The sequence below is a fragment of the Saccostrea cucullata genome, unplaced genomic scaffold (assembly GCF_032062105.1).
Source record: "Saccostrea cucullata isolate Sc308-1 unplaced genomic scaffold, CSIRO_AGI_Scuc_v1 ctg276, whole genome shotgun sequence".
Taxonomy (NCBI): Eukaryota; Metazoa; Mollusca; class Bivalvia; order Ostreida; family Ostreidae; genus Saccostrea; species Saccostrea cuccullata.
This window is the reverse complement of record NW_026930478.1, coordinates 21,818-39,367: the sequence shown is the minus strand read 5'-3', so window position 1 is coordinate 39,367 and position 17,550 is coordinate 21,818. Positions and strand designations below refer to the sequence as shown.

The window sequence follows — 17,550 nt, the reverse complement described above, 5'->3', positions numbered from 1 at the left end:
TTCATTTTATTTGAATGTGTCATGGCTATATCAAAATGTGAGAAAATGTATGAATATTTATTCCAAAGATAAAGATTTTGTTGTTGTACATCATCATATATACCTACATGTAATATCATTAATTATATATATATATATATATATATATATATATATATATATATATATATATATATATATATATATATGAAAATTATTTTAAATAAATAAAAACACAGAGAACGAGTAAAACATAAGCGCTTTCATTTCTTCTTCATGATGTTTTACAATACTCATGGTAACGTCTATTGTGACGTCATAATAACTTAACGTTAACAAGTTTTTGATTGACGTCATATTTTTCCCGTACTTTCACAGAACAATGCTATAACAAAGCATACAATAAAAAAGCAATAAATGTGACTCAGTAGCATAATTTACATGTAAAGAAACAATTCTTTTACATTAAACTATTTAATTTAGGTTTGAAAGTCCTTATAAAATGTCTTTCTTTATCACGTCTTTCGATTGTGTTAGAGTTGTGCAGTTTATAAAATGGAAAGACAGTAAAAGTTCTATTTCCGCACACGTCTAAGTGTTCACTGACTTTGAGTTTGCGATATTGCGGTACGTTTATTTGTTGTTTGTGTACTCTGATCCTTTCCCGTAAGGTACTTCCCGTCTCGCCGATATATAGTTCCCTGCAACCGGAACATGTTATAACGTATATAACATTTCTAGTTTGACATGACATGTTATAATTAACAGTAAACTGTTTCCCGTTAAAGTTGAAACTTTGTCCTTGTCGTATGTACGGGCAGGTACCACAACGCGGATCCTGGCACTTGGTCACATGAAATTCTGTCGTTTCTCTAAAAGAGGACTTTGTGAGAATTCGTCTAAGGTTCTTCGCGTGCCTCCTACTGTTTATGAATTTCCGATTTTTAAATATTTTAGACATAGTTTCGTCGGTTTTCAATATATATATATATATATATATATATATATATATATATATATATATATATATATATATATATATATATATATATATATATATATATATAATATATAAAGCACCAAAAAACCAACAACACTGTATATCCTAGATGTCGGATCTACTAAGTAGATACAAGGTCACGGATGGAAATTTATATAAAGCACTAAAATGACCAACGACACGAACAATAAAAATTGTCAAATTTTCGGGACGCCTCAGGACAAAGAAAAAAGTTAAAAAGTCATAAAAACAAAGGAAAAAGAGAAACAAAAACAACTAGCACTACTACTAAACTACTAAACACTCGATATTTACATACTTAATTACCTGTTGAATTGGAAATTTTTAAGAACACTAATAAAGAAAGAAATCCGGACCGCTATGAAATGCGTCCGGTCTATCGGGTATACTCGGGTGAAGTGCGATTTACATAATTGAACGAATTAATTATGCTAATTAATTACGATAATCAGTAAATCGTACATTGTTTCATTCTCTCAAAATGGCGTAACTTTACTTAATAAAGAATAATCAAAGAAAAATAATAAAGAAGGGATATTTAAACATATGAATTATGATCCATTATAAATTTTGAAATATTTTAGGATTTATTACCGGGAAAAAAATTTTTTAAACAAAAGAGTAAACAATAAATAGTTTTCTGGGTTGTCCGAGAGTTGGTGACGCAAATTAACTGTAGAGTTAACACTAAATTGAGAGAATAATCTTGTTTAGTATCATCAGGAATTGAGTCTAGTTTACGTTCATTCTGGTGAAGTCATTCAGTTTGTTAATGCCATTAGGGCGGAATGACTTCAATCTGTGCATCCAGAACTTTTCTTTGCTTTTTCTCTGAGCATCTGTCCATCTTGGATTATGGTCAATCACCACTACTGTCATGTCCTCCCATTTGTGACCCTCAAGGTTGAAATGTTCCCCAACGGGTTCATTGAGTTTTTTGGTCCTAATGGTCGAGCGGTGGTTATTGACTCTCCTGCGGAGATCTCCTGTTTCACCAATATACTGTTTGGAGCAAACTTTGCAACTAATGAGATAAATGCAGTTGTCAGTCTGACAGGACAAATTCCCCAGTATTTTGTAGCTGCGGCCTGTAACAGGGCTGTTAAAACTATCTGTGTCAGTGCTGTGCTTACAAAGAAGACATCTTCTGTCAGAGCAAGTTTTAAAGCCCCCGTTAGGTAATGGGTTGTCCAGTCTGGTTCTTACTACCATGTCCTTTAGGTTCCTTGGGCGTCTGTATGCAGCCAGTGGGGGTTCCTTAAAGACCTCTGCCATTCGTTTGTTTGAATGGAGAATTGGAAGGTTCTTTTGAAGGATACCGCTAAGGTTCTTAAGGACGGGATGGTATGTGGTTACCAGAGGGACCCTGCCGCTATTGTCTTTCTCCTTGTAGCGTAATAGGTTTTGCCTGTCATGTCCCGCCATCTCATCAATAGCTGTTTGTACGTTTGACAATTTTTATTGTTCGTGTCGTTGGTCATTTTAGTGCTTTATATATATATATATATATATATATATATATATATATATATATATATATATATATATATATATATATATATATATATATATATATATATATATATCCAAAATTTAAATAATGTCTCAGTAATCGGATAACAATATTAAAAAGAGTAAAAAGAAAACACAAAAATCCTCAGTTAAGCTTTAGCGCTTTCATTTTTCAATCTTCAGAAGCTTACAATAGTATCATAGTAACAGTGATTATGACGTCATGTTAAGCGGAACGTTAAATGTCTATTATGACGTCATAGATACAATATGACAAAAGTATGGGAAAATCACAAGTAATTTATAAAACACTATTAAGTTTTGGCTGAAAAATACTAATAAAATGTTTTTCTTTTTCCCGTCTCTGGATATCAGTGGCACAACTGAGTTTATAGAAAGGGAAAATTTTGAACTGTTTTTTACCACACGCCTCTAGGTGCGAACTTAATTGAATTTGTCTGTATTCGGGTGTACTAATGTGTTGCTTATGTACACGTACACGGGCACGGAGAGTGTTGCCGGTTTCACCAATATAATATTCCTTGCATCCAGGACATGTGATGACATAAATGACATTTTTTGTATCGCATGACATGTTTTCTTTAACTCTAAATTCACGCCCATTGAAATTATAGCTGGTCCCTTCTGTAATGTATTCACATGTACCGCATCGAGGGTTCTTACACTTAGAGACTGTATAAGTATGGTCGTTGAATTTGGAAGAACAAAGTATTCTCTTTAGGTTTTTGGGTTGGCGTTTACTGTTGATAAAACGACAATTCTTGTATACGTTTTTCGTTTGTTCGTCCTCTCTAAGTACGTTGTTTAATTCATAAATAATTGAACTCACATTTTGATTTCTCGGGTTATGCGTGTGCACAAATGGAATTATTTCAACGTCATTCGCACGTCGTATGTTTAAAAGTAACTGACCTCTATCGCACTCCTTGGCTTTCTTTATACCATTATCTACAAGTTGTTCTGGATATTTTTGGTTTAATAAATACAATTTTAATTCCTCCAGACGAATATCCCTGATATTGGTATTACTCACAATGGTGCATATCCTTCTTGCGAGGTTATATGGTATAGCTGTTTTAGTGTGATGGGGATGGCTCGATCCAAAATGCAGATATTGGTGTGTGTCGGTTGGTTTATAGTAAATATCCGTATTTAAGCTGGTATTATCCTTTGTTACAAGAACATCGAGAAATGGCATTTGCAAATCATCTGTTTCCATCGTGAATTTGATATCCGAATTCATTTGGTTAAGTAGATCATAAAACTCCGTTAGTTTATCGACATCCTCCTCCCATAAGATAAAACAATCGTCTAGAAATCTTTTCCATTTCGACCGTATTTTGTTTGCAGATTCTATCCCCCACAACGTACACAGTTGATCATGTAATTTATGTTCTAGATAACACATGAAATTTCAGGGAAACGAAAATATAAAAGGATGAATCAACACGAGAACTCTAAACACATGAGTTACAGTTCTCGTTCAGCCATTTCACAAAACCGACCATTTCCTAAGCAACACAGAGACATACAGAATCGGGACAATAACGGTAAACATAAAAATCACCGAGGAAATGGTACAAATAAACAACCACCAAACTTTTACAGAAACGAAAAAACAACATACATGTGAAGAGGGGTACACAATTATTTCAGGAGGAGGCAAAATGAACCAAGGTCAAAGATACAAAAATCAAAGTTACAGTTATAAGCAACAGCAATGCCGGGGACACGTCCGAGAATGTAATTAAGATGGAACCAAAAATATTTAATCTTTCCCATAGACAACTAACGGATTCCGAAATCAAGTTACTGTCTAAGGGTCTAAAATACACCCCTACGCCTCAAGTAAATAATTAAGAGCTTAAAACGGATATAAAAGCTTATACTCGGCGACTCAGGCTACGTGAATATTTTCATGAAAGTGATACCAGTGAATCTGATTCCGAGTCTATAGACGCAGAAGAAACAGACCTTGTAAGAAACAAATCCAAGTTTAACCCAAAACGAGGAAGAAACAAAACTTTGGATGCTGTTTGCGACACATTAGAAAATATTCATTTCCCAAACAAACCCAGGACTATTAAACCAAACCTTTCTAAGGAAGAAGAAAAGGCTCTTAAAAACCTCAGCGATGACCCTACCATCATAATCAAAGAGGCCGATAAAGGAGGCGGAGTCGTCTTAATGAATAAGGATTTTTACAAAAGTAAAATTTTACAAATGTTGCAAGACAATAATTTTTATGAAAAATTGCGCAACTGTCATGAGAAGAAAACAATTACAAAAATAAAAAACTTAGTATATGGACCACTATCGGAGGGCTTAACAGATAAGGAAAAGGACTACCTGACAAACTTTGAATTCCGAGAGAGTCAATTCTATGGTTTACCTAAAGTGCACAAGTCTAAAATTATTAAGGATGCCATAAAAGAGCAAAATAGTATATGTATAACATGTGCTGATCCCGCTGATTTAAGCTTCAGACCAATTGTAGGAGGACCGAACTCTTCAACGCAAAGACTGAGTCATTTATTGGATATACTTTTAAAACCATATTGTCAAAAAGTACCCAGCTTTGTGAGAGACGATCTGGATTTTATAAATCATTTACCTACTCATGTCACCTCTAACACCAAACTTGTCACACTGGATGTTGTAAGTTTGTATACAAATATTCCTACAGAATTGGGATTGCTAGCTGTCAAATTCTGGACTGAAAATTATCCCGATGTTCTAAACAACAGGTTTCAACGGACTTCATCCTAGAGGCTTTAAAATTAGTTTTAGATAACAATACGTTTGAGTTTTCAGACCATCATTACCTCCAAATAAAGGGAACAGCAATGGGGACAAAAGTCGCACCTTAGTATGCAACATTAACCCTTGGTTATCTAGAACATAAATTACATGATCAACTGTGTACGTTGTGGGGGATAGAATCTGCAAACAAAATACGGTCGAAATGGAAAAGATTTCTAGACGATTGTTTTATCTTATGGGAGGAGGATGTCGATAAACTAACGGAGTTTTATGATCTACTTAACCAAATGAATTCGGATATCAAATTCACGATGGAAACAGATGATTTGCAAATGCCATTCCTCGATGTTCTTGTAACAAAGGATAATACCAGCTTAAATACGGATATTTACTATAAACCAACCGACACACACCAATATCTGCATTTTGGATCGAGTCATCCCCATCACACTAAAACAGCTATACCATATAACCTCGCAAGAAGGATATGCACCATTGTGAGTAATACCAATATCAGGGATATTCGTCTGGAGGAATTAAAATTGTATTTATTAAACCAAAAATATCCAGAACAACTTGTAGATAATGGTATAAAGAAAGCCAAGGAGTGCGATAGAGGTCAGTTACTTTTAAACATACGACGTGCGAATGACGTTGAAATAATTCCATTTGTGCACACGCATAACCCGAGAAATCAAAATGTGAGTTCAATTATTTATGAATTGAACAACGTACTTAGAGAGGACGAACAAACGAAAAACGTATACAAGAATTGTCGTTTTATCAACAGTAAACGCCAACCCAAAAACCTAAAGAGAATACTTTGTTCTTCCAAATTCAACGACCATACTTATACAGTCTCTAAGTGTAAGAACCCTCGATGCGGTACATGTGAATACATTACAGAAGGGACCAGCTATAATTTCAATGGGCGTGAATTTAGAGTTAAAGAAAACATGTCATGCGATACAAAAAATGTCATTTATGTCATCACATGTCCTGGATGCGAGGAATATTATATTGGTGAAACCGGCAACACTCTCCGTGCCCGTGTACGTGTACATAAGCAACACATTAGTATACCCGAATACAGACAAATTCAATTAAGTTCGCACCTAGAGGCGTGTGGTAAAAAACAGTTCAAAATTTTCCCTTTCTATAAACTCAGTTGTGCCACTGATATCCAGAGACGGGAAAAAGAAAAAGAAAAACATTTTATTAGTATTTTTCAGCCAAAACTTAATAGTGTTTTATAAATTACTTGTGATTTTCCCATACTTTTGTCATATTGTATCTATGACGTCATAATAGACATTTAACGTTCCGCTTAACATGACGTCATAATCACTGTTACTATGATACTATTGTAAGCTTCTGAAGATTGAAAAATGAAAGCGCTAAAGCTTAACTGAGGATTTTTGTGTTTTCTTTTTACTTTTTTTAATATATATATATATATATATATATATATATATATATATATATATATATATATATATATATATATATATATATATATATATATATATATATATCCAATGAAAAAAAGTCAGAAATCACAAATCTCGAAATTCATTTTTACTGTTAGCGCTTTCTGCCTAATGGCTCCCTAGACAGTTAAAAGTTAAATATAAAATTGCTTAGTAACGTTCATAAGCACGACGTCAAGTATTGTCCATTGTGACGTCATAATAACGTTAAAATGTAGCATTAGAATTCGCACCGTTACAATCACTTAAATAAATAAATATATATATATATATATAATAAAAAAATCACAACACCAAAATAAACTCAAATGGTTTCATTTCCAATCTTCAGGAGTTTGACAATACAATATGTGTGTGGATTTATACTATATATATATATATATATATATATATATATATATATATATATATATATATATATATATATATATATATATTTAGCATGACTGGTAAAACTTATCAGTTTATAGCATGCAAATTTCATGAATACTAATTTTTTCCTATAACATGTTATTAAAATCATGAACGCAGAGGTTCACAACATTACTGATGAGACAAAGATTAACAACAAATACCATTTTGACAGTCTGTCAGCTAAAGAAGGTAAATAATTGGTAAAGTTTGATTTATTTGTTTTTATTCTCTCATAATCATCGTCTAATTAGAGGTATCCATTACTGTACCCATTGCCCACATTGTATCAATTTCATATTGATGGTTCTAATTTTTTTTTTGATCGCTGGAAAAGATATGGAAACATTATCAAACAAGATCAACACCGAATTACTTCTGCAAACATTGCCAAACATAGCAGGTGAATATATTCCTTTTTTGATCAGTATAAATACTGTAGTCATTCGTAATTTAATTTAAAGACTACCAACTTTGCTTATATGCATATTTATATATTGTGTATAATACTTTATGTTAGTTAGCTATGTTTATAATTTGCTTTTTTTTTTAAATAAAGATATCTATTTCAGAACTATCCTGTGTATTTGGGAAGTTATTGTAAATTCTATATCATTGCATCCATCTCTTTATTTCATAATGAGAAAAGATTTGGGAAAAGTATCAAATGAGACAAGGATGGACGTCGAATTGCTTCTACAAGCGTTACCAAGAGGAACAGGTATACATGTAATAATTTTTATTTCATTTAATTTTTGAAAAGATCAGATTAAGGATTTTCAGCACTAGCTAGGTATTCATCAGAAACAAATCGGAATTTGCTCGGCAAAAAAAAAAAGGGAAAAGGAAACACATTTTTCACACACAAACCAAGAAAAAAATCGAATGAAATCTAGGTAATCGAAGAAATATTAACAATGTCAAATGAAACTTACATTTATGAATTACAATGTTCATGTTTCGAGCGTTTTCTTTGTAATCCATAACAATCGTGCCCCTTATGCCATCAGCTCGTTTGGCTGACGTGGCGCAGTGGTAAGAGAGTCTGTTCTGGCGGCGCAGAGTAAAAAGTTTATCCTTAGGCCGCGGGATCAAAACCAGTGTGGGACATGGAGACCAGTCCTTCGAATAAGACTGGGTACGCCGTATATAGTAGGTGCTGGTACAAAAAAGATCCCTCACTGCTCAATGGCCGCCAGTGCTGAGTACAGGACAGAATTTACAGCTCTTGGTCAGCAAGTGGTGCCTCTCCAAATGAGTGAACATTCTCGAGAGGGGCGTTAAACAACAAACAATCAATTACTCGTTTGTCTGACACTTATTTCTTCAGCATAGAATTTAAAAAGTTTTAATGTTGTTTCTTCTGTGTTGTTTCTTCGACTCGATTTCACAAACTTTTTTTTAACATTTTAGTCATTCATCTCGTGTAAGTAATACCGGCTTCAGATACAAAGAGTTGATATTATAGGCCGTTTAAAATGTTTCCAGATAAAAAAAAATTAATTTTTTTTTGCAACTCATATAATTATAGAAAAAATTCTATTAATGTATAATATAGTTAATGTCTGGAATTTCCAGGGGTCATTGTTTCATCCCTTCACATATTTTATTGTATATGGATTTTTTAAAAGATCAATCACTGTTTGTTAGCTTCATCTTTTACTTCTTCACTTCATTCCTATTACAATTAACTTGTTCCTGTCTATATAAACAAAATAATACATCCTTACGAATGTTTTTTTTTTAAAATAACAAGATGTGTTTGTGAAACACTATGCGCCCGGCGGCAATATAATTCTAAAAAACCTATTTTTAGCATAAATGTCACAGTCAAGGTCATTGACCTTGGTGTCATTTGAATGAAATTAGTTAGTAAAGTATGGATATCAAATATAAAGTCTCTATCTCTTTTGGTTCAAAAGCTATGGCAAAGGTACGAAAAAACTATTTTTAACATACAGGTCACAGTCAAGGTCACAAGGTCATTGGCCTTGGTGTCATTTGAAAGAAATTAATTAGTGGAGTATGCATACTATTTATGCAGTCTCTATCTTCTAATGGTCAGCAGAATCTTTTTTTTACATCATTGATAATATGCATGGAGCATTAATGTTTACCGTTTTGGATCAAGAAATGCGTTGTCAACTTCACTAAAATATATTGCAATGTACCCTTATCAGAGATATATCGAATTTTTGTCCAAAAATCAAGCAAGAAGAGCATGTTAAACGTGTGAACAATTTCTGAACTATTGAAAAAACAATTTAGTTCAATTCAGTTTTTTAAAGTCGGGAGACATACATCGCATAGACATTGAAAAAACAATTTAATGAAACAAGAATTTCAATAATCTCGCTTAAAGTTAACATTTTGTAAATTCTGCTTTCGATACAATGATCTTGTCAGCAAATACAAATATAATGCTGACAGAATAGATGTTTTTATGCAAATTGTTAAGCCTAGACGGCGAAAGAACACGGACAATATACTCAGTATATATTCCCGTGAGACCGTTTTGAAAACTGATAGTACCAATCTAAATGTTAATGTTTCTTTTTCTTTTTTGATCATGGAAAAAGATATGGAAAAACTATCAAATAAGACGAAAGAGAATATGGATTTGCTTCTACAAATTTTACCAAACAATACAGGTAAATTTAGATCATTTCCTTGTGATCAATACTTATATAAATGTCTTCATTATAAAGATGAGGCTTATCATGCCAAATACTTACTGCTTTATTTACATGTATTTACATGCAATAATTTGATCGCATTTAAAGAAGATGGGCGTATTTGGTGTTCGATCTACAGGAATAAATCATATGAAACATTTCTACTTTGAATCTCTACGATTTGGTCTTCTATACTAAAGTATCAGTAGTTTAGAATAATTTCTCTCGTTTCTGGTGCAACAAAACCAGAATTTCTCTATTTTAAAATAAATCAATGCATAAAGTTAATCTGATAAAATAATTTATTGTTTCTAAAGGTAACGCTCCATGTGAGGATCGAATAAAAAAAAAAATTCTTTTCGGGTAACGCATACTATGTCATATCATTTACTTTTTTAAATGACAATGAAGCAATGCATTATCACATTAGTATTTAGGGGGGTAATTATTAAAATACACACAAATCACTTTTTAAAATCATGAAGAATGCCAATCAAAAGCACCCTCGTTCTTTGTCATAATAAAGATATAGGGTATATATATACATGTATTTGAAACCCATTTCCAGCATCAACGTTGTTTACATTTTCCCGTCTCTCTTTTTAAAATGAGAAAATATATGGAACAACTATCAAACGGGATAAAAGAGAGAATGGAATTGCTTTTTCAAATTTTACCAAATAAATCAGGTACATGTAGATTCCGTTTTATATGATCACTTCAATATTGGCTATTGTCATTATTTTTTTTTAAGTTCGAGCCTATTAATGTGTTGTTGATAACATTTCCATAATGAGTTTTGAATAGTCGAAATTCCAACTGTTCAAGGTAATTTTGCATGACATCATTGTTATTAATTTGATGTTAAAATGAAGTTACGTTTAAATCTTTACAAGTATTTCACTAAAAAAATTAGAATTTAAATACAGACAAGGCCTGCATAAGCCCTCATCTTTTACAATAGGTCAAGACAAAGAAAAGATACTTTTTACCCAATAATAATAATAATAATAATAATAATAATAATAATAGCTAGAAGTACTTTGAGCAATGAGCTCACTAAATGATACCCCCGCCTCCCATATGAATATAATGGCAGTGTTCATGTTTCGCTATGGGAAACCCAAAATATGTGTCGGATCAAAAAGAAAAATAGGAGGTGCACAATGGCATTATGTAATAAACATTCTCTGAAAGTCTCATTAAATTACATTCAGTGCAGATAAGAGATGGGTACCCCAAAGCGTAACAGACGGACGGACGAACATCCCGATTACTATACTCTCCCGCTTTTCAAGCGGGGTTTTAATAATAATGATAACTAGATGAGATCTCGTTGCGAGCAACGAGTAGGTCTTCCGTTCAATTTCTCGATAAGATGAGATGTGATTTTGACTGAGATAATCGTTAAAAGAGAATGACTTTAAGTTTTCCTTCATTAAATTTAAAATTTCTCATTTTTATCAGGGTATTCTGAACAATTTTTGTTCAATAAGGCTTATAAAAATACTCCCCCTTTTTGAGACGTAAAACATAAAAAAATACAGCATTTTGTCCCTTGCAACCCCTAATTACGTAACATATGATCAAAATGTTATCATATATTGATGCAAATCGTTATGATGAATAATTTTGCCCCAGTAATGTATAACAAAATATTGATAATTAAAGAGTATAGATAAAAGAGGTTTGGCCCCTCTGAGCAGCGATTTTGAGGGGTCAGCCCCTTTTTCTTGATATCAAATGAAAGGTCTTGTGATTTTGAAGATTTTTTGTTCAACACTTATTCAGAGATTTCTATTCGTTGTGGAGATATGCTAAATGGAAATAATTAAGGGCCACTCCTACAAGTCCTTAATGGGGCCGTTTTACAAAAATTCAAAGTATGCATATTGTTTAGAACATTATTCTGACCATCTTTTGTTCAATATTGCATATCAAAATATTCCCCATTTTCGAGATATAAAGCATCAAAGATTTGATATTCTGGCCCCTTCTGACCCCTAATTACGTAACATATGATCAAAATTGTATCATTAATTGTTGCAAATCGTTAAAATAAATACTTTTGCTTCGGTAATGTAAAACAGTATATTGATCATTAAAGAGTTATAGATAAAAGACTTTTGACCCCTCTGAGCCCCTAATTTTTGGGGTCAGCCCCTTTTTCTTGATATCAAATGAAAGGTCTTGTGATTTTGAAGATTTTTTGTTCAACACTTATTCAGAGATTTCTATTCGTTGTGGAGATATGCTAAGTGGAAATATTTAGGGGTCACTCCTACAAGTCCTTAATGGGGCCGTTTTACAAAAATTCAAAGTATGCATATTATTAAGAACATTATTCTGGCCATCTTTTGTTCAATATTGCTTATCAAAATATTCCCCATTTTCGAGATATAAAGCGTCAAAGATTTGACATTCTGCCCCCTTGTGACCCCTTATTACGCAACATATGATCAAAATTGTATCATATATTGTTGCAAATCGTTAAGATAAACACTTTTGCTTCAGTAATGTATAACAAAATATTGTTCATTAGAGAGTTATAGATAAAAGACGTTTGGTCCCTCTGAGCCCTTAATTTGAGGGGTCAGCCCCTTTTTCTTGATATCAAATGAAAGGTCTTGTGATTTTGAGGATTTTTTGTTGAACACTTATTCAGAGATTTCTACTCGTTCTGGAGATATGCTAAATTGAAATATTTAGGGGCCACTCTTACGAGTCCTTAATGGGGCCGTTTTACAAAAATTCAAAGTATGCATATTATTAAGAACATTATTCTGGCCATCTTTTGTTCAATATTGCTTATCAAAATATTCCCCATTTTCGAGATATAAAGCGTCAAAGATTTGACATTCTGCCCCCTTGTGACCCCTTATTACGCAACATATGATCAAAATTGTATCATATATTGTTACAAATCGTTAAGATAAACACTTTTGCTTCAGTAATGTATAACAAAATATTGTTTATTAGAGAGTTATAGATAAAAGACGTTTGGTCCCTCTGAGCCCTTAATTTGAGGGGTCAGCCCCTTTTTCTTGATATCAAATGAAAGGTCTTGTGATTTTGAAGATTTTTTGTTCAACACTTATTCAGAGATTTCTACTCGTTGTGGAGATATGCTAAATTGAAATATTTAGGGGCCACTCTTACGAGTCCTTAATGGGGCCGTTTTACAAAAATTCAAAGTATGCATAATGTTAAGAACATTATTCTGGCCATCTTTTGTTCAATATTGCTTATCAAAATATTCCCCCTTTTTGAGATATAAAGCGTCAAAGATTTGACATTCTGCCCCCTTGTGACCCCTTATTACGCAACATATGACCATAATTGTATCTTATATTGTTGCAAATCGTTAAGATAAACACTTTTGCTTCAGTAATGTATAACAAAATATTGTTCATTAGAGAGTTATAGATAAAAGACGTTTGGTCCCTCTGAGCCCTTAATTTGAGGGGTCAGCCCCTTTTTCTTGATATCAAATGAAAGGTCTTGTGATTTTGAAGATTTTTTGTTCAACACTTATTCAGAGATTTCTACTCGTTCTGGAGATATGCTAAATTGAAATATTTAGGGGCCACTCTTACGAGTCCTTAATGGGGCCGTTTTACAAAAATTCAAAGTATGCATATTGTTTAGAACATTATTCTGGTCATCTTTTGTTCAATATTGCTTATCAAAATATTTCCCCTTTTCGAGATATAAAGCATCAAAGATTTGACATTCTGGCCCTTCGTGACCCCTAATTACGCAAGATATGCTTAAAAGTTTATAATATATTGTTCCAAATGGTCTAAAATTAAATAATATCGAAAATTCGAGCAGAAAAAATGATAAAAATTTTTTGATTCTGCAACGCTATAAATCATGAACTATCATCTCCAATTAATCTTCAGTTCATATCTTAAGCAGTTTTCGCTATTAAATCAAGACAAAATTGCATTTTAAAATCAGAAAATTCCCTATATCTCGCGACCGGAAGTGACGTCATAAAAACGCTTAAAAACCTATCAAGATCAATTGATTAGCTATTATATATGAAAATTTGATGAAAATCGACCGAGCCGTTTCTGAGAAATCGCGTGCACAAAATCGGTTGGAAGAATAATATTAATAACTAGATGAGATCTCGTTGCGAGCAACGAGTGGGTCTTCCGTTGAATTTCTCGATAAGATGAGATGTGATTTTGACTGAGATATTTGTTTAAAGAGAATGACATTGAGTTTTCCCTCTTTAAAGTTAAAGTTTCTCATTTCTATCACGATATTCTGAACATCTTTTGTTTGATGAGGCTTATGAAAGTACTCCCTCTTTTCGAGACATAAAGTAAAACATATTGCATTTTGGTCCCTTGCAACCCCTTAATTACGTAACATATGATAAAAATTTTATCATACATTGTTGCAAATCGTTAAGATAAATACTTTTGCTTCAGTAATGTATAACAAAATATTGATCATTAGAGAGTTATAGATAAAAGAATATTGGCCCCTCTGAGCCCCTAATTTGAGGGGTCAGCCCCAATTTCTTGATATCGAATAAAGGTCTTGTGATTTTGAATATTTTTTGTTTAACACTTATTCAGAGATTTCTATTCGTTGTGGAGATATGCTAAATGAAAATATATAAGGGCCACTCCTACAAGTCCTTAATGGGGCCGTTTTACAAAAATTCAAAGTATGCATATTGTTTAGAACATTATTCTGACCATCTTTTGTTCAATATTGCTTATCAAAATATTCCCGCTTTACCAGATATAAAGCGTCAAAGATTTGATATTCTGGTCCTTCGTGACCCCTAATTACGCAAGATATGCTTAAAAGTTTATAATATATTGTTCCAAATGGTCTAAAATTAGAAAATATCGAAAAATCGAACAGAAAAAATGATAAAATTTTTTGGTCACACGGGGGATCGAACCCGGGTCGCCCGCGTGACAGTCCAACACGCTAACAATTTAGCCATTGGAATCGCCGCTTCGCGTTTTCAAATGCAAATATCTCGAGATCAGCTTTTTCGATTTTCAAACAAATTACATATTTCGCTTCTGCAAAAGGGTCTCTATTCAAATCAAAAATAAAAATATTAAAAAACAAAATTTGAAAAATTGCGTTTTTTAAATTCGCTTCCGGTAGCGACCGGAAGTTTTGACAACGCACGAAAAGGTGATTCTGCAACGCCATAAATCATGAACTATCATCTCCAATTAATCTTCAGTTTATATCTTAAGGAGTTTTCGCTACTAAGTTCAGACAAAATTGCAATTTAAAATCAGAAAATTGTCCATATCTCACGACCGGAAGTGACGTAATAAAAACGCTTTAAAAGCTATCAAGATCGATTGATGATCTATTACATATGAAAATTTCATGTGAATCGGCCGAGCCGTTTCTGAGAAATCGCGTGCACAAAATCGGTTGGAAAAAAAAAATAATAATAGGGAAAAAGAAACCGAAGAATAACAAGAAGGTCTTCCGTTGGAGACGGAAGACCTTAATAATAGAGAAAAAGAAACCGAACGAAAACAATAAGGTCTTCCGTTGGAAACGAAAGACCTTAAAGACCCAATTTTTTTACCGTACGGTTACCTGAGGAGGGGGAGTGGTCTTAGTAACAGTGGTGTTATTTACCTGGAGACCCCCAATACCCAAGATGTCAAAAATCTATATACACGTAGCATTACACAGGAAGTCTGTGTCTGGTGATCAGGGTCACTATTCCGTGTTCCGTGTCTAAATTTGAGTGAAACTACTTGAAATAATTGAAATATTTCAATAAAAAAATTTTTTTATAAATACTTTCAGCGATATATAATGAAGAAAAAAATTATATACAGAAATATAGTTTTTATATTAAAAAAAAATGACAAATTAAAGAAAAGAACACAGAGTAAAACTACAAAGTAAACATATCTTTTTTTAATTACACTAGTGTAAATATCAAAATAATAAAAAAAAATATTCTATTCATACATGTAGGTAGGCCTATCCGTCGTGTGAACATATACAATGTACCGTACCACGATAGGAATATTGCCTACGTTCTGATCAACAATAGTGTCGAAAATATTCACCATTTCCGGGTGTTCGTGTGTTTAAATTTTTTTTATTGTTTACAAGATTTCTTTTATACTTTTAAGAATTGATCTTTGGCGGTGTATATTCACTTTTTAATTTCGAATGAATATTGGGTATTGACAGATGTTAGGAAATTCGAACTAAAAGTTACAATCTCGAAACTCCTAGCTGTTTCTGACATTTCAGAACTTTACAAAGGAACATGGTATAGATTGTATTCATATATACGTAGATAAAACATAGGATAAATGAATTTTTTATCCGTGCCGTTTGTGCTAAATATCTTTTCTTATTTATCATATTTCAATTTTAATCGGCGTTTCTGTGCACGGACTGGTCTAAATTCTACAGAGCAGATATCTAAAATACAATATATAGCCGTTGAGATTAAAAGCAAATATTTTATGAAGTCATGTTTTAATTATCTACTCTCAATTGTTTTTAAAATAAAATTTTACCAAGATTCTTTTTTTAACCCCCATGTATACAAGGCGGCTACATGAAAGTGTTTGACGCGTGACCAGGCAATCGTTTTCAAAGGACACAAATTCAGACTATCAGGTAGCACGGGAAGCTGACCTGTCAATCAAATCAGAAGCTATTGTTTTTTTAATGATTGACAGGCGGTAAATTATTGATCTTGAATCAGGTAGATTTTGGGGGCGTTAACATAAAATTGGGTGTTTAATGATGATGATGATGATGATGATAAATGATAGATGATGAAGGTTAACGATCATCTGTATAGACGAAAGTTATGGCGATGACCACAACTGTTGCAGCCTAAATATGGTAATAAACTAGAAGTACTGTGAGCAATGAGCTCACTAAATGATACCCCCGACTCCCATATGAAAATATTGGCAGTGTCCATGTTTAGCCATGGAAACCCAAAATATGATCAAGAAGTAAAATAGGAGATGCACAATGGCAATATGTAATAAAGATTCTGTGAAAGTTTCATCAAGTTTCATTCAGTGGTATGAGAGGAGTTGCGGATAAGAGATGGGTACCCCAAAGCGTAACAGTCGGACGGAAGGACGGACTTACAGACGGACATACCGATTACTATATACCCTCCCGCTTTTCAAGCGCCTCCAATATGATTAAAATGGCAAAGTCCATGCTTTTAAAATGCTCTGGGAGACCCGAAATAATAATCAGATTTACAAGTAAACAAGATGTGTTTGTGACGATCAATAAAACTTGTAAACAGTATGCAAAAGGGGGACCAATAACTTTTGAATTGAAGATAATGTTGATGATAGCTTATTTCTGGAAGTTTTACTAATGGAGATTAGGGGTATTACTATTTCATATTCTTCCCATAAGAAAAAAGAAAGAGAAAAACAAGAAATGTTACTTTTAGAAGAGATAGGTAAATTAGAGTCTGACGAAAAAATAGATTTGCATCTAATAGAACAAAAAGATTGATATTAGAAAACTTAAGAAAAGAAAAAATGGAAGGACACGTCATAAGATCAAGAGCTAAATGGGTCGAGGATGGGGAGAAACCCACAAGATACTTTTGCAATTTGGAAAAGCGTAATTATTTAAATAAAACTATCAAAAAACTCGAACTTAAAGAAAA

General features: G+C 32.8%; 1 protein-coding gene across 1 annotated transcript in view; it reads left to right on the top strand.

The window, feature by feature from the left end:
* LOC134228739 (uncharacterized) overlaps window positions 1–17,550 on the top strand; it is a gene marked incomplete at its 3' end in the record, with an annotated part of 51,148 nt that overhangs the window by 14,824 nt on the left and 18,774 nt on the right. The window contains exons 10-12 of the mRNA XM_062710439.1: window positions 7,318–7,389; window positions 7,535–7,600; window positions 7,847–7,918. Of these exons, the coding sequence (XP_062566423.1) occupies window positions 7,318–7,389; window positions 7,535–7,600; window positions 7,847–7,918 (210 nt within the window). The remainder of the gene's footprint in view (window positions 1–7,317; window positions 7,390–7,534; window positions 7,601–7,846; window positions 7,919–17,550) is intronic.